The sequence below is a fragment of the Nelumbo nucifera genome, chromosome 1 (genome assembly GCF_055504915.1).
Source record: "Nelumbo nucifera cultivar China Antique chromosome 1, China Antique-T2T, whole genome shotgun sequence".
NCBI lineage: Eukaryota > Viridiplantae > Streptophyta > Magnoliopsida > Proteales > Nelumbonaceae > Nelumbo > Nelumbo nucifera.
The window spans coordinates 24,174,880-24,202,782 of record NC_142649.1 but is presented as its reverse complement, the minus strand read 5'-3'; the positions used below and the strand labels follow the sequence as shown (position 1 = coordinate 24,202,782).

The following is a 27,903-nucleotide window of genomic DNA, read 5'->3' as shown; positions in this document are numbered from 1 at the left end:
CTCCAGCTAATATGAGTGCATGTGATAGGGAGATTCATATGATGAACTCTCTAAAGGCCTTCCATCATTAGCATGAGGATGGGTCCTTCAATAATGAGGAAACGCACCAGAAAATGGGCTATCCATTTGCTGTTGGGCTTGTCTGAGTGTTTCATAAGATGATAGGGGTGTCATAGACCGATGTGGGAGGGGCTTCACCAGAAAATGGGAACTCTCTCACGGTACCTTGGCGTTGACGAATATGATGGGTAAACACTCACTGGACAGAAAGGTTTACCTGAAAATGGCTCCGAACCTTGTCTGACAGAGGCCAAAAGAGAAACTCATATGATGAGTGGATATGATCCTTCACAGAAAGGTGGTGGGGTTATGCAGCTGAAACAGTTGGCTCCATGCACCCTATGTGATTTTCCACATTTCCAGAGATGACCCGTAGTCTCTGTCACTGAGAAATGAGGGAAATCTCAGAGATGAATAAATGGAAATGGAACGTAGATTAAAATCCATATTTATGAAATGAACATGAATCAAATTAGGTTGTGGACTGATGTTTGCTCTTTTATCAGAAAATGGCAAACGGATCATTTGCAAAATTGCTTGATGACAACAATTTGAAGGGCCCAAACTATGCCGACTAGTACAAGAACCTTATGTTGGTCTTAACCTCTGAAAAGTTGGATAAGGTAGTCAAGAATCCTGCCCCGAATCATCCGGGAAATAGGACTTCCGAGGCCCGGAGAAGAGAATACCAAGAATGGGAGGAGAAAAACTCCCTTGCCCGCTGCTATATCATTGCCTCTTTAAACAATCCAGTTCAGAGGCAGTTCGATCAGATCGAACTAGCTAAGGACGTACTGGACCGTCTAAAGACAATGTACGAAGAGCAGAATCGTTCTACTCGGCAGAAGGTCTTGAAACAGTTCATGACCACGCAGATGTCCAAGGGCCAACAACTTCACAACCATTGTCTTCGGATGATGGGCTATATCAATGAACTCGAGGCTCTTGGATCCGGGCTGGATCTGGTAACACAGATCGATGCTATTCTCAACTCTCTGCCTCTATCCTTTAATCCATTCATCATGAACTACAACATGAACAAACTGAACGTCAGCTTGCAGGAACTCAGCAATATGTTGCAGAGGGCCGAAGAATTGATTAAAAATGATGAGCCCATTGCCATGCTTGTTGAAACTGGCAAATCGAGCAAGAAAAGGAAGGCAAAGAGAAAGCCCTAGAAGAAGGCTGCCAAACCCAAGAAACAAAGGAAGGACAAGGCATTAGATGCCTGTCGTTTTTTCAAGAAGACCGGCCGCTGGAAAAGGAACTGTCCTGCCTACCTGGAATCCAAGAAAGGTAATTTCGAAACTTGTGTTATAGAAACCAATTTATTGGTAGTTTCTGCGTCCTGGTGTATTGACTCCGAGGCTTCAACTCATGCATGTAACTCACTGCAGGGGTTCAAGGTAAGTAGAAGGCTGAGTGAAGGAGAAGTCACACTCTACTTGGAGACTAATGCAACTGTTGCAGCTGCGGCCATAGGAACCGTGGAGTTATTTTCTAGAGAATGAACGATTGTACTGAAAGATTGTCTTTGTGTACAAAATTTAAAGAGAAATTTTATTTCTATTTCAAAACTGTGTGCAGATGGTTATTCTGTCTTCTTTAGTAATACGATTACTATTAAAAGAAACAACAGATTCATTGCATACGGGGAACCGGAGAATGGTCTCTATGTTATACATCCTTCTCTAGAAACTAACATAACCGAAACTACGTCGGCTGAAATCCCCAAGAAGAGAGCCCGTGATACAGTTAATCCCACGTGTCTGTGGCATTACCGACTTGGCCACATCGGTGTTGACCGAATCACAAGGTTGGTAAAGGATGGTCCTTTGGGTTTTCTAACTATAGAAGATCTTCCCACCTGTGAGCCTTGCCTACAAGGCAAGATGATGAAACGGCCATTTAACGGTAAGCCTGAAAGATGTACAGGCACAGTTGACCTAATACATACTGATGTATGTGGTCCCCTGAGTGTTAGGACACGGAACGAACACATGTATTTCATCACCTTCACAGATGATTTTTCACGATACGGTTACGTGTAACTAATGAGACACAAGTATGAATCCTTTGAAAAGTTCAAAGAGTTCAGACAAGAGGTCGAGAAATAGTTAGGGAGAGAAATTAAAGCCCTTTGATCAGATCGAGGTGGCGAGTATCTCTCTAACGAATTCAGGGACTACTTAAAAGAAAATGGGATAGTATCACAATTAGCTCCTCCTGCTACACCACAACTTAACGGTGTTTCAGAGAGGAGGAATAGGACTTTATTGGATATGGTCCGGTCGCTTCTCATACACTCAGAGTTACCCACATCCTTTTGTGGTTACGCATTAGAGACTGCGATTTACGTGCTGAATCGGGTTCCAACCAAATTGGTTCCGAATACTCCATATGAACTTTGGACCGGAAAGAAACCAAGTGTCAGACACTTGAAGATTTGGGGTTGTCCAGTACACGTTAAAAGAACGAGTGCAGACAAGTTGGAATCCAAGACCAGTCGTTGCCTATTTGTAAGCTACCCAAAAGGCTTTGTAGGTTACCTATTCTATGACCCAAGTGAGCAGAAAGTGTTTTGCAGTCGAAATGCACAATTCTTGGAAACCGATTATATCCTGGACACCCATCATCAGGAAGTTGTTCTTGATGAGGAGAGCTCAGGAGTAGTGGGAGATGTCCCACAAGTTCCAGGTAGTGACCAACCTAGAAGATCCACTCGGGTATCCCGGCCACCAGTCTGTTATGGTTATGACCAAGATAGTTACATGGTGGAAACCTTGACTAGTGAGGACCCCGTGACTTACGCGGAAGCTATGTTGGACATAGACTCCCAGAAGTGGGTGGAAGCCATGAGAGCAGAGATGGACTCAATGGAGACCAATGGAGTCTGGACTCTAGTAGATCCGCCCTTCGGGGTAAAAGCAATCGGTTGCAAATGGATTTACAAGAGGAAGAAGGGCCCTGATGGTAAGGTTGAGACCTTCAAAGCTCGTCTGGTGGCGAAAGGGTACACTCAGAAAGAGGGCATCGATTATGACGAAACCTTTTCGCTTGTGGCCATGCTTAAATCCATTAGGATCCTGCTAGCTGTAGCAGCATACCATGATTATGAGATTTGGCAAATGGATGTCAAAACTGCATTCCTGAATGGAGATCTTACTGAAGATATCTATATGCAGCAGCCGCAAGGCTTCATTGCTGCAGGTCAGGAAAACATGGTATGTAAACTTAGCATATCCATTTATGGACTTAAACAAGCTTTTAGAAGTTGGAACATCCATTTTGACTCTACTGTCAAATCGTTTGACTTCGAGCAGAATCCGGATGAACCCTGTGTCTACAGGAAGTACAGTGGAGATAAGGTTACCTTCTTGGTTCTGTATGTAGATGACATTCTACTCATTGAGAATGATGTAGGAATGTTAACTACGGTGAAAGTATGGCTATCACAGCAATTCTCCATGAAAGATCTTAGAGAAGCCTCCTATATACTGGGTCTTCGACTCTATAGAGATAGATCGAAGCGAATAGTAGGATTATTCCAATCTGCTTACATTGACAAAATAGTCAAAAGATACAGCATGGAAAACTCCAAGAAAGGAAATGTTCCTTTCAGGCACGGAGTCACTCTCTCCAAGAAGATGTCACCCAAGACTTCTGAGGAGATTGATGTTATGAAAGACGTTCCCTATGCCTCTGCCGTAGGGAGCATCATGTATGCCATGCTGTGCACTCGTCCTGACATAGCTCAGGCAGTGAGTGAAGTAAGCAGATTTCAGGCCAACCCAGGGTAGGAGCATTGGACTGCTGTGAAAAACATAATTAAGTACCTTCGAAGGACAAAAGAGTTTTGTCTAGTATTCGACGATAGCTCACTACAGATCCAAGGGTATACAGATGCCGAATTCCAGTCGGGTCCAGATGATAGAAAGTCTACATCTGGATATGTTTTCACGATAGGATCGTGTGTTGTTTCCTAAATGTCAGCAAACAGGGGTCCTAAGTAGCAAATTAATAGTCCACAACCCAAGCCGAAGTGAGGCTGCCTTATAAATGAAAGTGTTCATTCCTAAATTTGGAATTCAGCACATCACCCATTCCACTGTTGTGTGACAACAGGAGGTTGATGTTGAGAGGTAGCAGCAGCGGAGAATCTGGCAGACCCTTTGATGAAGCCACTAACACAGAAAGTGTTTGAGAAACACGTGGAAAGCATGGGACTCCGGCTAGTACTTGATTGGACCTAAGTGCAAGTGGGAGCTGTTAGACAATTTTATATGCCCTTAGCTTCAATCAGAATGATGTACTTTATGAGTTTATTGTAAATGAATAAAAGTGCATATTTGATTCATGTTCCCTTTGTATGTTTCTATGTAATACCCATAAACTGAATACTTAATGAGACACGTGTTAGTTTAGAATGTTCACAGCCAATGGGTCGGTCTGGGGAGACCTATCCTGACAAGGCTGACACTGTGGTGCCACCAAGTCGGTTGGGGTGGCCTGTCTCAGCTGCCAGGCCCTGGACCTTGGAGATTGATGGGCAAAACTGGACCTATCCTGGGAACTATCCTGACCACCAAGTCGGTTGGGGTGCCCTGGACCTATCCTGACCAGATTTCCAGTATTGCCCTGGACCTTGGAGATTGATGGGCAAAACTGGAAAGTTACACCTGACCCCTAGACTCGATTATGATACTGCACTAGGTGTCGGATTGGGCTGTCTTTGATGTACCAATCAGTGAGATCCTTGGCGGGGGTCAAAACCTGGGTATGTTGGGACAGTCTGAGAATTCATTTGAGTGGGTGATCATAGCGGCAGGATCAGCCCCTTTGTCGGACAAAGGTAATGATCGGGGATGCACTCTCATTGATGGAAAGCAAGACTGCCGGCAGCCGATTTCAACCGTTGAGATTTGTTTTGCAAAGTATATTTTATATGAGATATAAAAATATATATATATTATGGTTTCAAAAATGTTTGCAAGAAGGTTTTAATTCCCGGGATCCATATAAGTAGAGAGTGCAACATTGTTCCTTACAGCCACGGGAGAGGTCCTCTCTTGTCGGGCAATGTATAATCATTATGGGCTGAGAGGTTAAGTGTAAGACCATTGAGGATAATACTTGATGGGCTAATCTTTCATCTGCCCACAGTCCCTGGGTGTTACAAGGAGGTTTGGCCCAGGGACCACTTTGGGTAAGTGTTGGGCCCATAGAGCCCATAAGATGGGTTTCAGGGGGTGGACTGTCCATAACAGTGTATTCGGCCAGGCCTTGTATTAAAGGCTGGGCTGAACCCATGTGGCTGATGTGTAGATCAATGTTTGGGTCTCACGCCATACAAGGAAGCCCAACTGGGCAGTAGTTAGGAAATGTTAAGTGAATACATAAGCTTAATGGGCATAAAGCCCATTTCGAACTGGGCTATTTATTTAGTTGATAATGGGGCGAATTCTGAGATGGATTAGCAGGTAGGATAGGGTCTTGACCCTATCCACTCAGAGAGTCCAGATCTGAATGTGATTCAGATCTAGAATCCTCTTAATGAGATTAGGAGAAAGCTAATTTAATCTGCAGATAAGATAAAGATTTAACCTTATCACCTAAAGAGAGGGCTGATCCAAATATGATTTGGATAAGCTGCTCCTAATGGGATTAGGAGCTGATCCTTTAGGATTAACAAAAGAAAAAGGGAGCGGCAGCCTAAAGAACACACACATTCAGATTCTCTTGAGTGCTGAAATCACAAGAATAGAGAATTTTGCACCCTGCGAATACTCTCTTGCCGCCTCCTTACTGCCGCCACCGTTACCTTCAATTCGATCTCTAGTTCTTGGGAGAAATCAAGATCTGATCTTGATACCAATCTTTTGGAAAAAGATTGATTGGAGCTGTACTCACAAGCCATCCTATTGATTCTTGCGAATGGTCAAGTTTTTTTGGAAGAACATTGTTGATTCTGCTCCATCCTACACTGTGCCACCAGACATTCAGTCACCAGAACATTTCTGCAGTCCCTGCAAAGATCTTTCTTGCTGCCTCCTTCCTACAGCCACCAGACATTCAGTTCGATCTCTAGTTGTGGGAGAAGTTAAGATTTGATCTTGACATCAGTTCTTTGATAAAGAATTGATAGGAAGCTATGCTCACGTGCCATCCTGCTGTTTCTTGCGAAGGACAGAGTTCTTGGAGAAGAACACTACTGATTCTGCTCCATCCTACACTGTGCCATTTTCAGTGGGAACAGTCTTTGGAACCTTCCTTGGGTGTGAACACCTTCATCGGGAGATATTATTTCTCCGTATCAGGTATAGTCCTCTCCTACTCCTTTTGGTTCAGATCTAGTTCAGTTTATGGTTCAAGATTGATCCTTGAAAACATGATTTTCTAAATAGGGAATGCGATTCCCAGTTGAAAGGGAGAGAAAAATTTTTGAAATTCGCCCCTTTATTCCGCAAGATTTGGGCGTCCATACGATGAATCTCTCATCCCTTCAGAGGATTTCATATGGGTTTTTACTAGGAAGGAGTGGAGTGGGTGTTCGGTTAATGAAGTAAGTTAAATGATGTGGCAGTGTTTCTGTTCAACAACTCCATTTTGTTGTGAAGTGCGAATGCAATTTTATTGGTGAACAATCTCTTTGTCATTAAAAAAACCATCCATGTCAAATTCAAGGCCGTTGTCACTCCTAACTTGTTGGGTTGGGTGACCAAATTGAGTTTCAATAAGCTTATAAAAAGAAATAAAAATACTACGAGTTTCAGATTTATGATGCATTAAGTAAACCCAAGTGTTTCGTGAAAAATCATCAACTATACTCAAAAAAAAATAATAATGAGAACCATTCAAAGAGGTTGTACGATAACCTCCCCAAATATCACAATCAATAAGTTAAGTTTGGCCAAACAATGCATGATTTATTAATTTGGTCGGCACTCTACATTCTACAACAAGTTCACAATTCGGTCATGAAATCCCAATAATCGAGAAGACAACCTTGAGGTCCTTGACCTACATTTCTTGCTACATGGATGCTAGCTTTCACCATTTCTCAACTCGTACTTAATTTATGTATGCAAATGACAAAAGAATCACTACCAAATGACAAGCAAGATATATTTCTGTAAAAATCAGGTCTATATATGGCATCAGATTCATGAAATGCTAGAAGTTCAGTGTTATATTGATCAAGGCTCAAAATCAGATCTATATTTCTCTGAAAATCAGGTCTATATATCCGACTCAAATTCTGTCATTGCTACGTTTGGTTGCAATGCAGATGTAAATATGTACACTACATATTTACCCATTTTTCGGTTCATGAATGTAAATAATATGGTTCACATTTTAAACAGTTTTTGCATTAATTTTGGTCAAAAAGTTAATTATCAAAAGAAGACAAAATTGTATCTAAAAAATAGGTACAATAATGTTTTCTTCTCATAATACAAAAATATTAACAAATACATTTTTATTCTGATAATCATTACTTTTTTACATATCAAAGAAATGCTCGCAAATGCAAATTGACATACATAAATACCTCGATTCAACGTTTGTTTGACGGAGCCTATTATATGATTAGGAGATACGGCGTCCATGCCCATTCTCTGGGGTCATCAACTCACCATATATATATTAATGCCACCCTCAAATTCCCTTCAAAGCTCATTAAATCATTAGTCACTGATGCATCGATCGACTGAGCCTGCATTGGACATCAATGACTAACGATACCATTCATCCTTCTAATGCAAATTCAGATCGACCCAAAGGGAAGGCTATTACTTCAAATGCCAAATGTCATGTTGAATGCAATGCTTTAAATTAGATCCCAAACATTCTATTAAGATGCGTCATGCATACAAGGATCAAAATATCAAGATGTCTGATGCCCAAAGTCCAAAGTTAGGTATCAATGCATATCGATATTATTGATATTATATTTTTTCTCTTTCTTTTTTACTTTTTATTTTATAAGCTTTTAAGGGATGCCAAATATCATCTCAAAGTTTTAAAACTTAAAAAAAAATTATTTCTAGTGATATATTACCTTGTATATACTATTATATTTCTTATTTCCTTGTTTAGCTTCTGGTTACCAAAAATAAATGGTTTCTCGACCTTTCAGTGACGATTCAACGTTGCAAATATGGAGTCGATCTATGGAGATTCAACGTTGCAAATATGGGATGATTTGAAACAACGGTTCTCTGCAAATTGATAGCAATCTTTCAAATCCAACGTGAAATCTCTAATTTGCGGCAAGAGTAATAATCTGTTTCACTTTATTTCACTAAGCTAAAAACTTTGTGGGATGAATTAAAGCCCTTGCCTACCTACCTGTTCCTGTGGCGTCATGAATTCACTTGTTTATTACATTCAACAGAATCGGGTCATCGATTTTTAATGGAACTCAATGAGTCTTGCATTGCTCTAGAAGGACAAATCCTCATGATGGATCCATCTCTTGACATCAATCAGGTTTTTCCCTCATTTTACAAGAAGAATGGCAACGTGACATCATGATTGGTAGCACCTATACAGATTTAGCTGCACTTTTTACCAGAGATGTTACTATTGATAACAGAGATGCAATGACACAAATTAAAGAAGGAACAGGAAGATGAGAATAACCCACTTATGATTACTATTTTTATGATTGTGCTTTCAATTTTTTGTAGCGATCAACTTCATGAATCTGCTCTGAATTAATTTGAGAAAAATCTGAAGGCAAATTTTCATTTTATAAGTTTGAATCGAATACGAAAAGTCATGTATTTCAGGGGTTTTTTCTCTTATATATTGAGTTTTAGTTTTGTGAGAGACGAGTGATACATTGGGTGTATTTTTGGGGCTAAGGGTTTTCTGTGAGAATACAATTCTGTATTTCTTCTACATTACCAACTTTATAGTAGATTTCTGTTCCTCATTCGCCTATGGACATAGGCTATAATCTGAACCATGTAAATATGTGTGTTCTCTGTGTTTGTTTCTCTTTGTCTCGACTTTTACTTTCAGCTTGGGTGCCATTCGAATATGTTTTCTTGGATTTTTTACAACAACTATGGATGGGTTGGACATACAAAGGATAAGTGTTATAAGCTTCATGGGTATCCTTTAGGTCACGGTCTCTACAGGAAGGATGGTTCACATTGTAATGCAAACCAAGTCTCAAGTGAAAGTAATAGAAACCAATCTACTAGAAACTTTCCCTTTACTCTAGAGCAATACCAACAGCTAATAGCACCACTTAACAAGTCCTCCCACTCTGCCAACCTTGCAGGTATTTCTTAATCAAATAACATGTTATCAGGTATCTCTTTTGGTCTCACTTCAATTTTTCGGTTCGGTTTCGATCAATTCGATTTTTTAGTTTTTTTTTTGCTCACCCCTTTTCATTTTTCAAATGCTCATTCCATGAGGTGAATAGTATATGCTATTGATGTGTCTCTGGTGCTCGCAATTGCGATTACTAGAACATGGGCATATCATGTTTACAGATGCAACAAAATAATAATTATCTAAAACTCCGCTCACTTTTTTTCATTTTAAATAACTTTTCAAAGCCTCTAGATACCTTGTCAGAGATTTAGAAGTGTCTAAAATCTGAAAAGTTAAAAAGATATTAAAAGTGTCTAAAATCTAACAAGAGGCATAGATGCTTTTCTACTTTTTAGAGGATCTAAATCCATAATTTTGTTTGTGTTGGATCAACCCTTTACCATTTGAAATTTATTGATTTTACTATTTTACCCCTAAAACATACTATTTGGAAATGTTGAATTCAATTCACATTATCTCATAAAAAATAATTTTCAACCTCAAAATAATATTGAAACAATACAAATAAAAAATAATAAATTACTAATTACTAATTAACAAATGAAATGATTAAAATTAAAAAAATAGTTAATGACTATAAAAATGTTAAAATAATTAATAATTACTAATTAATAAATTACACAAATAAAAATTAAAATAATTTTTAAAAATTAATAAAATAATTAAAAATTACTAGTTAATAAAAATAATTAATAAATAATAAATAGCACAAGTAAATTTAATAAAATATAATTAATGTTTAATAAAAATATTAAAATAATTAATAATTAATAAAAATAATTTATAATTAATAATTAATACAAATATTATTATTATTCACCAAACCATCGTTGCTGCATGTTGTAGCAGGAGGGAGGGAGAGGGAGAGAAAGAGAGAGAAAATAGGGGAGAGAGAGAGAGAGCGGCCGCTACAACTTGCAGCGGCGGTGGTGGTGGTGGGAAGACAAGGGGGAGAGAGAGAGAGAGAGAGCCGCTGCAAGTTGCAGTGGTAGTGGTGGGAAGATAGGGTGAAGAGAGAGAGCGAGAGAAGATAGGGGAGAGAGAGAGAGATCCGCCTGAAGTTGCAATAGCGGTAACGGGAAGACAAGGTGAAGAGAGAGAGCGAGAGCGAGCGAGCGAGAGAGAGAGAGAGAGAGATGATAGGAGGAGAGGGAGAGAGCCACCGTTGCAAGTTGCAACAGCGATGGCGAGAAGACAAGGCGAAGAGAGAGAGAGAGAGAGAGAGAGGATAGGGGAGAGAGAGAGTTGTGGTGGCGGTGATGGGAATACAAGGTGGAGAAAGAGAGAGGGAGAGAGAGGGAGAAGAGAGAGAGAGCGAGAGAGAGAGAGAGAGAGAGAAGATAGGGGAGAGAGAGACTTGCGGTGGCGGTGATGGGAATACAGGGTGGAGAAAGAGAGAGAGAGAGAGAGAGAGAGAGAGAGGGAGGAGAGAGAGAGAGAGAGAGAGGGAGAGAGAGAGAGAAAAGAGAGGTCGAATGGGGAGGGGTAGTTTTGACTTTTGGCCACGTCTGAAACTCGTCTGAACGCATTAAGTGACTAGGCTCAGTCAAAATTTCAGATCTAAAAAAAGTTTTCAGACCCTATTTCAGATACAACATCAAACAAAGGTGGCATCTAAAAAGCAACATTTTCAGATTCAAACGTTTGAAAAGTGCAATCAAACACCACATTACATTTTATTTGCTTTCAAAACAAACATAGCCTTATCAGTAGATGAATGGTTTCTGCAAATTTACAATACAACCCCTGCATTTGAGTTTGCCATGAACCCAAAATGGGTGATCATGAAATCTATTATACCATCCCTCTATATGAGATTTGGGGGGTTTTTCTCTTCATCCAAATCGGCTTGGGACCTTTGGGTTGCAGAAGAAAAAATATTTTTTGTTTCTTTTTTTTCCTTATTTTTAAATGCTCATTTAATAGAGGAACAAGGTTATTTTGATCATTAAAAATAATTAGTGCGCTAGTGGGACAATTGTTAATGATCATTAATGTTAATAGATGGAATGGGTCAGAGTAAGTTCAAGAGAAATGGGTAAAGGGGAGTTTTAAGTAATAACCCTAATAATTTTCCACATCCCATCTCAACTCATTTTGAAACACAATACAATAGAATCTCCTATAACAAAAACTATGCATTCAACAAGCACGGGCCAACCATGGTTTTTAAAATCAACCCAGAGACCGAATCGGTCAGGGGTCCAGTTACTGGGCCGAATGGTTTGACCATTCAAACCGAATGCTCAGCCTGTTCTAACAAAAATTAAAAATAGTCAAAAATGTTCGAACGATTAATTGCCCGGTTCAACGGTTCACTGACCAAAATCAACGATTTTGGGAAAAAATCCATTTTTTGGGGAAAATGGAACCGGTCACTTGGTCACATTGGGAATATCTCCCTATGAATTTAACATACATACAAAAGGTGTTCCCAATGTGCAGCTTGGACACCATGTGATGCAGAGTTTTTACTTGGAGGAGATCTGGGCTCTTTTAGTTCAACCATTACTATAAGGGAGTAATATGTGCTTGAAGTTTCCCCTTGTAGTTGGTATTGGGCTCCATTCGCTTTTCAGTTATTTACCCAGGTAAATGCAGTTGTCATTTTACCTAGATAAGTACATTTATCCATGTTCTTTTATTTTTCATGTAAATAAGATAATTGCCATTTTAACCATAAAAATCCATTATTAAAAAGAAAACATTGGTTACCACCACTGTCATGGTTGGAACAACTTTGTAATATTTTTGTTTGATTTGTAGTTGCATAATAATAACAATAATAATAATAATGCATGTTAGTTGCTTTCAATTTTTAAAATCTCTTGAAATGCCGACAAATGCAATTATGCAAATCACCTAATTCATACCGGATAATTTTGTAGCCGTGATATACTATGCCAATTCAAGAGCCGATCACCCTTGAAGGCAGGAATTTCTATGCATATTCGTAAACCTATCATATGTTCAAGATGCATGGCGTTGTAGTTAATATTCAAATGAAATATTTGCTATAGTTATAACAAGATTCAGCAACTAAAGAGCAATAGACAATATTCTTTTTGTAACTGTTTGCTATATGCTGATAAAAATAGCTCCTCTGGCTGTAAATATAGCAGGTGTGCAGATGTTAGAATGTTTCGATTAAGAGAAACTGAGAAGGTGATCAGACAAAAAGATGTCAGCTAAACGTTCCAAATCCTAATACTGTTTAACTTTGGGATTGACAACATCTAAATCTCGATTACCAGAATGAAAAAAAAAAAAAAAAGAAAGAAAAGAAGCCTTACGGTACCACGGTGGGGCAGTGTAGAAAACCATATTTAGCAAATTGAAAGTTGAAACTAGAGACGGGAGAAATCCAACAAAATTGGTCCAGTTCCCTCAAAGTAGCTTTTGGCGTCCCCTACTTCAAAGATTTTTAAGTCATGATGAAATGGACTAAAGATCACACTATTTACACACAACGTCCATCTGATACAGAAAGACAGCCCAAATTACATTGGGATGAAGGCAAGGAGAGACACCAGAACAAGAAAGAAAAATAAAAGACCATTGAAATACCTTTGCATGTTTTGACGCTTTGTTCTTACTTCTTATTAAAACACTAAAACTTTTCACACCATAAAGAATATCAGAGTATGCATATCTTAAAAACCTTTCTGAATAATACATATTTACAAGGTGGAAGTTCTCACGCATTCAAGCATTATCCTGGCACGAAATAATCCATCTTGTCCACAGGGAGATTCAGAACTGATGTTTCAACCTGTACCATACAAGATCAGGGTGTCATTTCATGGTGAAATTTTATACTATAAGAATTAATGGCCTTTGAGAAAGAAGTCAAAATTCTTACTCCCTTGCAACTTATCCCAGAAGAAAGATTTCTCCATCGAACAGAAATGTGTTCAATAAAGGAATTATATGACAATTTTGCATGCAGGTAAATAGCAAGTACTGATATGGGTTTCTAAGTTACTTGTGAAAGGAGATAAGCAGATTTAATTCGGAGTTCTCGAAATATTGCAGTTTCTAAGTTACTTATGAAAGGAGATAAGCAGATTTAATTCAGAGTTCTCAAAATATTGCAATGTGACGACTAAGGGAAGCCAACTCTTAGGTGATGATGATGACCAAAGGAAAAAAGTAATTATCTTAGTAGATGTGTGGTAACTAGGGGTGCAACATGGGAGGGCTTGAGTTGAGCTTTTGCCGAATTTTGAATAGGCCCAGCCTGAAGCATGTAAAATGTAAACTCGGGCCCAGCCAAGTTTCACCTCTAGTGGTAACATTACAGCTAAGCATACTATGTTTTAGGGGGCGTTCGTTTTTTGGATTTTGAGAGGGGGAAAGTTGGTCAATGGGATTCACAAACCCATTGACCAAGAAGCCTATGTTCTTATTTTAGATTTATGTGGGGACCAGGGAAAATTTATTTTCCTGGGTATCACTTACCCATCTCCCAGGTGGGTAAATAATTTTCCCACCTGGGGGAAAGTTGCCGACACTTGGACGGGACAAAAATGCCCCTTTTAATAATGGATTTTTATGGCTAAAGTGGTCATTGGTTTATTTCCTTATTGTATAATGGATTTGCCAATCAACAAGGTTTCTTTATAGCAATCATAGTTTCTGAGATTTAGAAAGCATGCTGTTGTGGTGCTTGTGGAAGAACAGAAATTGTAAAACATTTGAGAACAAGAGTTATCCACCAGATCTAGTGCTTGACAGAGCTAGAGCTTTTAATACTGAATTCTTGCAGCCAAACTGCAGGTTAGAGAACCCTTCAAACAGTCAAGACAAGTTATTTCTTATTAGATGGAAGCTGCCCGACTGTGGAGAAATCAAAATAAATTTCAATTTCTCAAGGAGAGAGGATGATCATTGTGCTCTTGGTGTCATTGTGAGAGATGGGTTCAGAAAGCTTCACTTTGTCATCAGCAAGGACATAGGGGAAGCATGGGCTGCTCTCAAAGCTCATAGGATAGCAGGCTTAGCAACAAAATATTTTGGCATAATAGGATCATCATTGAAGGGATTCTAGCATAGTTATCGGTGGGGTGAAGAGAAGAATAGATCCTTCATGGAATATCAAAGCTCTCCTTGAAGAATGTCATAAAGTGTGCCAGGTCTATGGTCTAATAATCCCATACAGTCATGTACATACATTTTGAGAGAGGTGAATTATGCAGAGGACTGGTTAGCAAATTATGAGCATATTAGTCAAATTTGCTCTTTGGTTTTTAGATGTAATAGTCTTGCTTATATCTGTTTCAGTAATGCACAGGGTCATTGTACCCCGTGGCTTGTAATTTCTTCCAAAATATCAAAAGAAAAAAAGTACCTCTTCAAATGGAACAAAGACAAATGGCACAAGTCCCCTCCTGTGTGAGATTGCAGGTACATCAGGGTTGTGGGTCTCATCATCTTGCCACCCTTCAACCACACCAAGCATGTCATCATCATGGTTGTTAAGTTCATTATCATTAACACCACTTGTAACAAGGGAAAGAAGATCCATGCGATTGTTTGCTCCTGCTGTTGTTCCTCTCAACCTATTAAACAGGATAGTCAGACTTACTACCAATGGGAATATGAAGTACCTTCTACAATTTAAGAGCTTTCATTTTTGGGTGAATCAGTAGAGCAACAACATATTTTCAACTTCAGAACCAAAAGATACAAATTTATTTATTACATGATGTTAAGGGCCCGCGAATAGGATCTCGTCACAGGTTGGCTAATGGGGAAAACTTCTTGTTTTCCCTTGTTTCTCCCTTTTCTCGAGGAACATATCTTTAGCGCCTTAATGGTGATTTGTTAAAGAGATCACCAACTCTCCTCTGCTCTTTCTTGACTGAAAATATCGATAATTTTATTGAATATCATCTGCTCCTTTAAATAGGAAATTACAAGAAGGTAAGAGTCCTTCTTTAGGAAAACTTCCTAACAAACATTTATCTTTAAATAATAATGCTACTGCTTAATTAATAGGAACACTGAATTTAGCTAAGAGATAAGATAGGAACACTGAATTTAGCTAAGAGATAAGATAGCTAAGAGATAAGATAGGAACACTGAATCTAGCTAAGAGATAAGATAGGAACACTGAATTTAATGCCCATTACTGCTGCTGTTTGCGGCTGTATTTCTTTCCAATAAAAGCATCCACAACATTACTCCCCTCTTGGACTAAGAGCTCGTCCTCAATCTCGAATTCAGGATAGGTGTCCTAAAACACAGTCAAAGGAATCCAGGTAGCTTCAGCCAATGGTAAGCTGGCCCATTCCACCAGAACTTCAACAACACCTCGATTAATTCTGGAACGAACAATAGACTAAGGTTGGGGAATGATTTTGCCCTCCTTCAAAGGTGGTAAGGAGGGAACACTGATAGGAGGAACACCCTTAAACGGTTTGAGCAAGGAAATGTGGAAAACATCATGAATCCTACTGTGCTCTCGAAGTTCTAGCTTATATGCAACCTCACCGATTCGCTGCAAAACCTTGAAAGGCCCATAGAACTTAGGAGCTAATTTAGGAACAGCCCTGTGACTCAAAGAGCGCTGACGATAAGGCTGAAGTTTCAACCAAACAAACTGCCCAGGTTCAAACGATAATTCCCGATGATGCTGGTCATAGGCTTGCTTCATGCGAAGTTGTGCCTGTTGTAAGCGAAGAGAAATTTCAGCCAAAAGAGCATCTCGCTCTTGTAAGGAACGATCAATCTCCTCCAAACGAGTAGAACCAGGTTCATAGGACAACAAACGAGGAGGTTCACGACCATAAACAACTCGGAAGGGTGTCATTCCTAAAGAAGAATGATAGGTAGTGTTATAGCAATACTTGGCCCAAGGAAGCCAATCAACCCACCATCTCGGTTGATCCCCAACAAAGCAATGGAGATACATCTCAATCGTTCAATTCACCACCTTAGTTTGACCATCTGATTGAGGATGATAAGCAGAAGAAAAGGCTAAGGTGGTACCATTTAACCGAAACAATTCCCTCCAAAAGGTACTAGTAAAAACCGGGTCCCTGTCGCTGACAATAGATTCCGGTAACCCATGCAAACGAACATTGTGAGTGAAAAAAACATGGGCGACAGAAGTAGCACTGTACGGATGAGAAAGATGGATGAAATGGGCATACTTAGAGAAACAATCCACCACTACATAAAGAACTGATTTTCCTCCAACCTTGGGCAGTCCCTCTATGAAATCCATGGAAATATCAGCCCATATCTGCATTGGGATCGAAAGGGGCTGAAGAAGACCAGCTGGATGCAGATTTTTCCATTTGTGTTGTTGACAAATAGAGTAGTTTTGTATAAAGTCCCAAATAGAGGCCTTCATACCTTGCCTATGGAAATCAGCTTGGACGCGATACAATGTTTTCTGAATACCTTCATGGGTGGAGTTATGAATACTGGAGATGATGGAGGGAATCAAAGAGGAATCAGCCGGGAGATATATCCGTCCTTTATACATCACAAGCCCATCTGTAAGGGCCCAATTGGAGTCTGCAGTTCCAGACAGAATTTTCTGAACAAGAGTCATCCACTCTGTTGATTGTGGCATCTCTTTCTTGATGTCATCCAATAAGGTGACTCGAGGACGTGAAATCCCACAAAAGAGCATAGTGTCCTCTTCGCACCTAGACAATGCATCTGCGGCGCGGTTTAAAGATCCCGCCTTGTAATCCACCCGGAAATCAAACCCAAGCAGCTTGCTAACCCAATGTTGTTGGGGAGAAGTAATAAGTCGCTGCTCCAACAAGTACTTGAGGCTATAGTGATCAGTTTTGACAACAAATAATCTTCCCCACAAGTATGGTCTCCAGTGTTGGACTGCTCTAGCTAACCCAATCAATTCGCGTACATAGGCTGGCAATTTCAAATGACGATCAACTAGTTTACGACTGAAGAAAGCAATCGGGTGCCCTTGTTGCTGTAATACGGCACCAATCCCTATTCCGAATGCATCACACTCAACTGTAAACTCAAGATCAAAGTTCGGTAATTGCAAAACTGGAATGGTGGAGATGGCATTCTTTAAATTTTCAAAAGTCGTGTCAACTGCATTATCCCAATGAAAGGCATTCTTCCTCAGTAGGTTGGTTAATGGGACAGCCATCACGCCATAATTCTGTACATATTTGTGGTAATATCCTGTCAAACCGAGGAACCCGCGTAGAGCCTTGGCGGATTTGGGCTTGGGCCATTCTTTGATCGCTTGAATTTTGGAATTGTCCACTGTTACACCCTTGCCGTTAATGACATGACCCAAGTAAAGGACCTGGCGCTCTCCAAAGGAGCACTTAGATCGTTTAAGGAAGAGCTTGTGTTGGCGCAGTAGCTCAAAAACAATCCTCAGATGATGCATGTGTTCTATCCATGTTTTACTGTAAACCAAAATGTCGTCAAAGAATACTAAAACAAATTTGCGAAGGTGGGACTGAAATACCTCATTCATTAAGGACTGAAATGTGGATGGGGCGTTTGTGAGACCGAACAGCATAACTAGAAACTCAAAGTGGCCATGATGCGTTCGAAAGGTAGTCTTCTCAACGTCTTCGGAAGCCATTCGAACCTGAAAGTACCCTGATCTTAGATCTAGTTTTGTGAAATACAAGGCACCATGAAGTTCATCCAATAACTCGTCCACAATGGGAATAGGAAATTTATCCTTGACAATCCGGTTATTAAGCTCCCTGTAGTCAACACAAAATCTCCAAGTACCATCCCGCTTTGCCACCAACAGGACCGGGGAAGAAAAAGGGGAATGGCTAAGGCGGATGATCCCCTGCTCCAGCATTTCATCACATTGCCTTTCTATCTCATCTTTCTGTAGGTGTGGGTAGCGATATGGCTTTACTACTACTGGTTTTAAACTCGTCACCAGAGTGATCCAGTGATCGCAAGCTCGAGAAGGAGGAAGTCCTTTGGGTTCTTGGAATACATCTGAAAAATCAGTGAGCCATTCCATGGTTGCTACGTGTGTCATTTCATCTTGGAGCACATGAACCTGTGGGTATTTGGCCTTCACCACTTTACCCTGCCAAGTGACTTGCTTCCCATTCAAGTGGAAGGTCATCGTTAGGGCGTTGAAATCCCATAGGATTGGGCCTAGAGTGATCAGCCATTTCACCCCAAGAACTACACCAAATCCATCCAAGGATAGTACAAACAAATCAGCAAAGAAGGATTCAGAATTGACCTGTATTTGGACTCCCTTACAAATGCCTGGGCTGTGTACTCTTTCACCGTTTGCTACGGCTACCTACAGTCTCAGTTTGATTTCCATTGGCAGTTCCAGCTGGAGGACAGCTTGTTCACTTACAAAATTGTGTGTGCTTCCTGAGTCAACAAGGATCGGTATTGGTTTCCCTGCTACCTGCGCTTGCAATTGCATAGTTTGAGAGGTTTTTATTCTAGTAATTGCGTGGAGAGAAATCTCGGGTTCCAATGAAGAGGGTTCATCATCATCTTCCTCTTGTTCATCCACTAGGAGGTAGAAAAGTCTCTTGCACTTGTGCCCTGCTGAGTAAAGTTCATCACAATTAAAACACCGTCCCCTCGCCCTGCGTTCCGCCATCTCAGCCCTGGACAAGCGCTTAATAGGGGGTGTAGCAATGCTGCTTCCCACACTGGATGTCAATCTGGAATTTTTGCTCGTCTGTGGTTTCTGTTCTCGGCTGGCTGCTGGAGATGGAGCCACTCCGAGTGGTTACGGGGCTGCCCATGTTGTTTGAGGCCGCCCTATACTGATACTACCGCGGTTGAGTTGCAATTTTCGTTCAAAAGCTTGAGCCAGATTCATAGCAGTAACCAGATTGGGGGGATTTTGCATCTCCACATCCACCCTCAAAGTTTCCACTAATCCCGTGATGAACATGTCAACCTGTTGGTCTGGTCGTACTGAAGATGCTCTTGCAAGGAGGGTCTGAAATTGACGCTGATACTCATCCACAGTTCCAGTCTGCTTGAGGTTGATTAGTTCGCCCAATGGATTGCTTGTTAATGGGGGCCCAACTCTGAGAAGGCAGTAGGATTTGAATTGGGTCCAACTGAGCCCAGGTTCCTCCTGCTCCAATCTATAAAACCAGAGTTGCGCCTCCTCTGTCATGTGGAATGCGGCTAATCCTACCTTGTCCCTGTCCTCTGTCTGTTGGTTAAGGAAAAACTGCTCACATCTGTACAGCCATCCCAAAGGATCTCCAGCTCCACTATAGGAAGGAAATTCCAGCCTGCTATATTTGGGAACGATTGTGGTTCCCTGGGCAACGACCTGTTGCTCGCCAGACGATTTTGCCATGTCTAGTTGGCGGTCGTCTGTGGTTGCAGCCCCTTCTGAACTCTTTTCCTTGCTGGAAAAATATAACTCCATCAAGCGCCTCAATTCTCGGACGTCGTCCTTGATCTCGCGCAAGAATATTTCTATAATTTTTTAAGGACAAAATTTACCCCCACCATATTTAAAGTTATTGATAAAAATGAGGGCTCCTTGCTGTTTTCCACGAGTTTGTGCTCCAGATCATGAACCCTAGTCTTCAATTGCTCAAAGTCACCCATGATGACTTGCTCTGATACCAAATTGTTAAGGGCCCGTGAATAGGATCTCATCACAGATCAGTTAACGGGGAAAACTTCTTGTTTTCCCTTGTTTCTCCCTTTTCTCGAGGAACCTATCTTTAGCGCCTTAATGGTGATTTGTTAAAGAGATCACCAACTCTCCTCTGCTCTTTCTTGACTGAAAATATCGATAATTTTATTGAATATCATCTGCTCCTTTAAATAGGAAGTTACAAGAAGGTAAGAGTCCTTCTTTAGGAAAACTTCCTAACAAATATTTATCTTTAAATAATAATGCTACTGCCTAATTAATAGGAACACTGAATTTAGCTAAGAGATAAGATAGAACACTAAATTTAGCTAAGAGATGAGATAGGAACATTGAATTTAGCTAAGAGATAAGATCGCTAAGAGATAAGATAGGAACACTGAATTTAGCTAAGAGATAAGATAGCTAAGAGATAAGATAGGAACACTGAATCTAGCTACGAGATAAGATAGCTAAGAGATAAGATAGGAACACTGAATCTAGCTAAGAGATAAGATAGGAACACTGAATTTAACGCCCATTACTGTTGCTGTTTGCGGCTGTATTTCTTTCCAATAAAAGCATCCACAACACATGATATCTAAAAAGATCCAGCTAACCTGACTAATATACAATGGAAATAATTCAAACAAACAATGACAGACCTTAAGCGGATTCTCAAAACAGTAGGTCTCAAGCCTGGGTATAATAGAGCAGCTTCAACCTACAAATGAAGAACAGAAATAATCAGATAACCATATAATGAATATCAGAGAAACAAAAAGCGATATGTGCATTTAATTTCTATAAGACTCAGCAATGTAAAGAATTGTACCTTATCATCAGACAATGTGTAGTGGCCGCTATAAACACAATCAGCTTTAGATGCACGAGAGTTCATGCACTTTGCCACATCTTTCACTTTTTGGGAAGAATTCTGACCAAACAGATTAATAGCATAGTAAAACAGATTCAGATGCAGAAAGAGAAGATCTTCCAAGAAATTTAAAAATGCAAATCCAGTTACAAGAAAATAACCTTGTAAAGGAACTTCCCAGATGGGAAAAACCTCATGTAGCGGAAATAGCACACCTACAAAAGCACAAAGAAAAAAAAATATGAGAATACCGATAAAACAGAAAAATCCCCCCTTTCCTTATAAATAGAATTGTCATAACCAATGCTCAGAGAACCAGACCGGGCATTGAACTAGAAAAGGGAGAGGGTCACATGTCAAAGGTTCAACCATGGTCAAACTGAGGGTCGAACCGTGATGATGTAATAAATAAAAAATAATGTTAATCAATATGAAAAAATAATGTTAATTAACATATAAAAATATTAAAAATAAGAAAATGTTGAACATTTTAAAAAGCATTCTTCAATCTTCAACATATAAACTGTTAGAGAATAAAACCTATTTAGAGACCAGACTTAACAATTTACGCTTTTAGGTTTTAATGTTTCCTTGACAGAAACAATGTTGAACATACATTTAATTTATAAATCCATATTTATAAAAATGTTTAACACTTGAACAAGTATTCTTCAACATAAAAACAATGTTCAACATTGTTTGTCTTATGACTTTATTCAAATTTAAACCTCAACCAGAAATTATAATTTATAAATCCATTTCTTACTATATTTCTCATAAGAAGGGCTTAACAATTCTGAGCTTTCATACCTGCGATCAAATTCACTCCTCACGTTTTCACCAATAGCCAATCAATGCAAACAATAGAGAATAGTAGAATGTTTTCTCCTCTCAACTCTTTTATTTATTTATTTATTTAATTTTTTTTTCTGAGAAGTAAGCGATGAGTTGGGCATACTTGCAAATCCAAGAGAGGAACGTCTAAGATAGAGAAATCCTCCAAAGCACCAAGAATAGATAGATCCAATGGAAAGGAACTAAAACTTCATAAAAATATTGGAATAAGAGAGAGGAGTGAGCTGAAAAAGGGGCTGCAGCCACTGGCTTCCCTAGCTTTTCTTCTTACTGGTTCATACAGATGAACTGAGGAAATTTCTTGAAGTTTTGAGATGAACAGAAGGAGATAAATTGAAGATTTGACAATGGAAAAGTTGCTGGGTTATGGGTTTCACAATGGAGAAGTCGCTGGGTCTGGATTGATAATGGTGATTGCAGATTTGAAGAAGAGAGGAGAAATGGAGAAGGGAGGAAGAAGAGAACGAAAAAGGGCGAAAACTAGGGATTTAAACTTTTTACATGTTTAGGGCTTTAGAGGAACAAAACAGGGTGTTTCGCTTCATCTATTTGTGGGTGGTTTTGTATTTTATTGGATTAAAAACTTAAAGAAAAAAGTGAAAAAAAAGTTGGTTATGTGAAACCGGGACATGGTTTTCACCAGTTTTTATGGTATGACCTAACTGGTCAGGGAAATGGGTCATGATTTAACCATGCAACCCATTTTGTTTCTTTTTCTTGCATCTTGATTTCTTTATTTTAACAGAATAACAGATGATGAAGGCACCCTTTTTGAAACTTGGGCTTGAGTTTGGGAAGAGTACAAATACAAATATGTACCGTGCAAAACTTGTATATTGCATTTCTAAACCTTGTATTTGCACTCTACATATTTGTATTTGCACTCTTCCCAAACTAAGCGTTGGTTACAATGGCTAAATCCACAATATTAGAAAGCTATGCCTCAAGAAGTGGACCACTTATAATATAATGCTCCACAGATCTTTTGGCGAGTCCCACTCTTAATAGATAACTGATGACATTTTTTCTAAAATTCTCACATTCTGTAATCAATGGATGCTCAATGGAAATATATATTTCTTAACATAGGTTCTCAGTATTTCTGGGGATACTAATATGCTAAGTTGGAAGAAGAGTCTGAATCACCAACAGCTGGTTAAAAACTGACCACCGCAAACAGATAGATAAATCAGATATGACTTCCTCAGAAAATTCTAAAATGGATTATTTCTCCAGACAATTGTATGTTTGGTTTTCGAAAGGAGAGAACTCAGGATTTGGTTGTTGAAGAACTCTTAGTCTTCTCAAACGAATCAACATTATTTTTTTATTTATTTTATCTATAAATTAACAGTAAGTAGAAATGAACATGTTTCTTGCACCTAGGTTTTAAAGATATTAACATAGTTTTGTTCTTATAAACATACAATAGTGGTATTTGATACTTGTTATGTAACTGAACCTCATCTAAAAAACTGAGTAATCAAATTCCATGATGCTTGAACCAGCCAAATACCTTTTCTTTCCTAGTGAATTCTGGTTAATTCTCAAAAAAAAAAAAAAAGAATCGAAAAAAAAAGAAAGAAAAGAAACAGAAGCAGAGCATACCACATGCACAGGATTGGTAACCTTCCATTCTGCAACTCCAGCACGAATGTAAGTATTCCTACTCACATAAAGTCCTACCATAGAAAAAAGAGAAACTCAGGATCACAGAGATTCCTGACAAACCTTCAAACTGGAATTGCATTACTATGAATAAATTTAGTAAAAAAAAATGAGAGTCCATGCTTGATCACGACAAATAGTGATAAACATGGTAATATAGGTTTTGGTACCTATGTTATCCAGATATGGTAAGGACACGACTGGTCAAGATGTGCATGTGGAATTCACACTAAAAATAATGCATTCAATATGACACAGCACCCTTCTAATAGGTATCTGGGTATCATAGTTCAGCATGGAATTGATGATAAATCAAGTCAGTAAATAGGTAAGTGAAACAGCATCTTCCAATGTGTACATTATTACATGTAGGATGGAATGACTTGTTACAGAAAACACCTATGGAAGGTTCAATGCCCTGTTGCAGATGACAGAAACAGAAAACCTCTTGGAAGGAAATAAATAAAAAAATCGAGGTTAAACAAGCTACCAATAGTAGAATTTACTTCTTAAGACATAAAATCTTGGTAAATGGAGAAAACTTTTGGGCCAGAACCTTTCTGTTACCCAAGGCCTTTTAAAGAGGGCCAGAAAACTGTATTTTTTTTTAATAGCCTGATCACATGTAAAGCTTTCTCTTTTATGCCATAACATGAAAGGCCCACTTGCAGGAAAGCTTGCAGAGAAAATGGTAAGCAATTGAAATTACCTAATAAAGCATACTAAAAACCTTTACAAATCTGTAAATGTAAATAACTAAATAATTGTTTAATTGGACTCTACACTTAAAAAAAAAAAAAAAACTCAAAAGTTCTCATGGAAAGACTAACCAATTTGTTTTCTGTTATTTGGACCATTCTATAGATCTGGGAGATCCAACCAACATCAGATATTTAATTTAATGGCATATTCCTGATATACACTCCAGTGTCTATGCGGCACTTTTTCATATTTCAAGTATCACAGTGATGCAACTGCTAAAATGGGGAGTGAAACTGGAACCATAAATCTATTAATAATTTGGTTTTAATAAACTTAGAGATTGAGAAAAAGAATTATGTTAAGGGAAAAAGGTTTATCCATAACAAGAAGTTACCATCAGTACGAACCCTTGGCCTTAAAAGCCACATTTTCCTCCAAGAACCATCATATTTAGACTGCAAGATCTTGTAATTTTCTGCTGGTCCAGAAAGCTTCAGAGAAAGAGGTCCTATGTTTAGCTTGGATGACATTTATACTTGGTTCAAAGGATAAAAATGTTGAAAGCAGATTATGTACCTGCCAAGCCTTTAGACATGCACTGCGCCAAAACAGAGGATTTCGAATTGTATATCTCCATTTCCGACAAACGCATGCTGCCCTGCCTAAGCTGTAAGGAGTCATTCTTGCAAAGACCTATACATGAAAATTCATAAACAGAAAAGTTTTTGAGAACTTCACTTTTATTTATTTATTTATTCTTTGATAATTGCTTTAGAGGCTTCACCAATATGTATTTATTTTTCTTTTGGAAAACAACTACCACACCAGCAAAAACAATGCGATTATACTGATGTGGCAGTTGTTTTTGGTTTGAAAAGAAAAATCAGACATATGGGCAAACACCCTTCAAGAGTTTAAACCAAAGAACAACAGAACAAGGTTTTAAAGTTCTAAATTACCAGAAGTCTGGTTTTCCAATTCCAAGAGTGTCCAGCAAGAGATCCATAAAATGTAATAAATGATTAATTTGGGCAAAATGGAAAACTAAAAAGGGGAGTGGGAAAATAAAGAGCAAAATAGGGAAGATGGAAAAGGAACATAATTTGTTTTTTGAATAATATAGAAGATAATAAATTGAACTTCCTTATTTCTTCAGCAAAAAAGTTCACGGGTTCTCAGAAAAATTGAGTCGGTTTCAATTCCAAGCCAAGTTGAAAACCAAGTTTTTTTTGTTTGATTTTAAGGTGAACCCTTGATAAGGTACCACCATTTCTTGTTTTATATTTTGGAGATAGAATTCAAAAGCCTGTAAAAGGTATTGAACAACTTTTGCAAGAACAGTGAAAGTGGAAGTAGGATAACACCCATGGTCTATGCTCAAGCATGATTATCTAAAACCTATAAGTCAAATATGTCAAGAAATGACAGAAATAAAATGAGATACAGTCAGTATAGCATCCAAAAGAAATAATGTGGAATTGGTAGCAGTAAAAGAGTTTCAAACAAGTATATACTCACAATTCTAAATTTCAAGTTGGCTCAAATTCAGACCATTGAGATGCAACTAATAACTGAAATGCAAGAAAAACACTTCTTAAAGAAGAAGGCCTCTACTGTGGGGAAAGCATTTTTTAACAAGTCTTAACAACTTTCAAATGCTCAAAAACGTATATCATTCAATACCATAGACCATAGAGATATTATGGCATCAATGTCTTAAACATCCTGAAATACATTACCTCAAAGAGTAGCTCATCAGGCAAGCAACGATGAATAAGTGCTGGATCAACGAAAGGTTTACTACTCGTACTTCCGAAAGGAGCAACAGGTCTAACTCTCTTTCCATAAAGATCTAGAGCACAAGAGAAAAACATAAAAAAGTAATCACACATTTGATCTTTGTAGGTTTTGAAATCCGCAAATACAGCATTAATGAGATAAACAATCATTTTAAAGTCTCAGTCGTCACGCAGCTATCATGAAGCAGAAAAAAAAAAATCACAAACAGAGCAGGAAATAGGATTGAAATGGAAAAGGAAATGAATACTGTGGCATTAAGAAGGCATACCAAGCCAGGGCCTTTGTGTCACTAGGAACTGCACAGTTCTCAAACGAGAAGCCAATTCGACTTCTGCAGGAATTGACAAGGCACACTCTGCAAAAGATTATAAACATTTAAGAGATAAACAACATGACTTACAAAATAATGAAGCCACACAACACAACTATCACCGAAACACAATTGATTCTCCATTTTAATACATGCCAATTTTCCTTATTTTCCGAAATCCCACATCAAATTGAACATAATTTCGATAATAAATCTTTGCCCAGATAAGGAAAAATGGAGAAATTGAATCCGCTCGCTGAAATAAGAGATGGGCATCACGTAAAATTTAGGATTTTTCGCTGTTTCTCTGTATCTTCGATTGAAAAATTAAGCCTTATCTTATGAAAGTATGCAAATTTCTAGCTTGGGTTCATCGAATTCCATGGAAACAAAATGAAATTTTGGAATTCCAGGAACATTACCTGATGTCATGATTTCATGACAAGAGAAGATCGAGGATGTTTCTTGTTCTGGGGAGAATTCTAGGTCGAAGCCCTGGTCTCCAAAGAATTTCGAGTGTGTGAAAGGAAGAAGAATACAAATGGAACGAAAATATATAAACCTGCTCGTACACCGCTTCCGCAATCATAGCCCATCAAAATATAGGCCCTTACTATAATCGCAGCCGCCGAATTTGCGGAAGCCTGACGAAAAATGTTTGATTTGAATATTCCGTGTTTACCAGACGTCAAATTGGAATCATATATTCTCAATCAGAACAAAATAACCGTAAACCTTAAACCATATGCGCCGTGAGTAGCTGTGCTTGATGACTATATCAGAAGCTGTATAACCACTAATAACGCCCCACGTCGGTCTTGCACGTGAGGTGAGAAATTGAGTGGTTGAGAGATACGCCCCATATCAGTCGTGCACGTGAAGTGAAAAATTGAGTGGTGGATAATATCCTACACGATCTGCCGTTCTCCTCACATGGGGCATTATATACAGCCCCCAACACAGCCATCAAATTCAGCTAATCCGATCATCACATAAAATCCGGATTTTAATCACGTAATGATCCTACCCACCTTACAACAATTGCAGTTGTACACTGCGAACATTTCTCATGAATTAAAACATACAATTACAAGAGATGTTATTCATGTGTGGCTGCAACCTACTATGAGTAGGGTGAATATGTATATCTATCAATATTTTTTTTAACGAGAAACAGGAGAAATACTTATCAATTAGAAATACAGCTAAACGCCAAGACAAAGAAACTAAGGCTCCATTTGATTTTTAGGAACAAGGGTCTAGAATTGGAATCCGATTCCAATTGTTTGGTTGAGCAAAACCAGAATCATATTCCCATTCTTGTTAGAATGGCATTCTCTTATTTGAGGGAATTGATGTAGTTGAAAAGTGCTTAAGTCCCTAGAATAGCTCAGATGTATCCTATAAGGAGGAAAACGAGGTCAAAGGGCCTAGGGCGATATCCCAGGCTTGTAGCTCCGACGGTCAAGTCAGTATGTCGAGTTGTCTAGAGGGTGGTTGAGAATTCAGTGAGTTATAAAGTATGAATTGAATGCTAACCTGCCCCTTATATAGGATTCAAGATACCTGTCAGAGTATGTATGTGTTAGATAGATGTAGGACACCTGTCGTAGCTTGAGACACCCGGAGCTTGCTTTGCCTTGGTGGAGCTCGGGTAGGACACTTAGGACT

The 27,903-nt window shown here is 38.8% G+C and overlaps 1 protein-coding gene across 2 annotated transcripts; it reads right to left on the bottom strand.

Moving 5' to 3' along the window:
• Window positions 1-12,835: 12,835 nt before the first annotated feature.
• Window positions 12,836-26,906, bottom strand: FBP7 (F-box protein 7). 2 transcript variants are annotated; one of them, XR_016081058.1, is made up of 12 exons: window positions 26,655-26,906; window positions 26,191-26,277; window positions 25,862-25,974; window positions 24,699-24,815; window positions 24,517-24,613; window positions 23,361-23,434; window positions 21,059-21,112; window positions 20,856-20,957; window positions 20,686-20,744; window positions 14,765-14,975; window positions 12,982-13,186; window positions 12,836-12,891 (listed from the first exon to the last, which is right to left on the bottom strand). XR_016081058.1 is itself a non-coding variant. In XM_010249376.3 (11 exons), the coding sequence occupies exons 1-11, from the start codon at window positions 26,662-26,664 to the stop codon at window positions 13,127-13,129; spliced, it is 984 nt and encodes a 327-aa protein (XP_010247678.1). In that variant the 5' UTR covers window positions 26,665-26,906; the 3' UTR covers window positions 12,836-13,126. The 2 variants fall into 2 exon arrangements, 1 of the variants encoding a protein (XP_010247678.1); XM_010249376.3 differs by having other exon boundaries at window positions 12,836-13,186.
• Between the last annotated feature and the right edge of the window lie 997 nt (window positions 26,907-27,903).

Coding starts and splice junctions, on each gene's coding strand:
- FBP7 (XM_010249376.3), bottom strand. Junction 20,745..20,855: donor ACACATTGTCTGATGATAAG/GTACAATTCTTT, acceptor CTTCATTTGTAG/GTTGAAGCTGCTCTATTATA. Junction 13,187..14,764: donor TCTTTGTTCCATTTGAAGAG/GTACTTTTTTTC, acceptor TGTATGGTACAG/GTTGAAACATCAGTTCTGAA.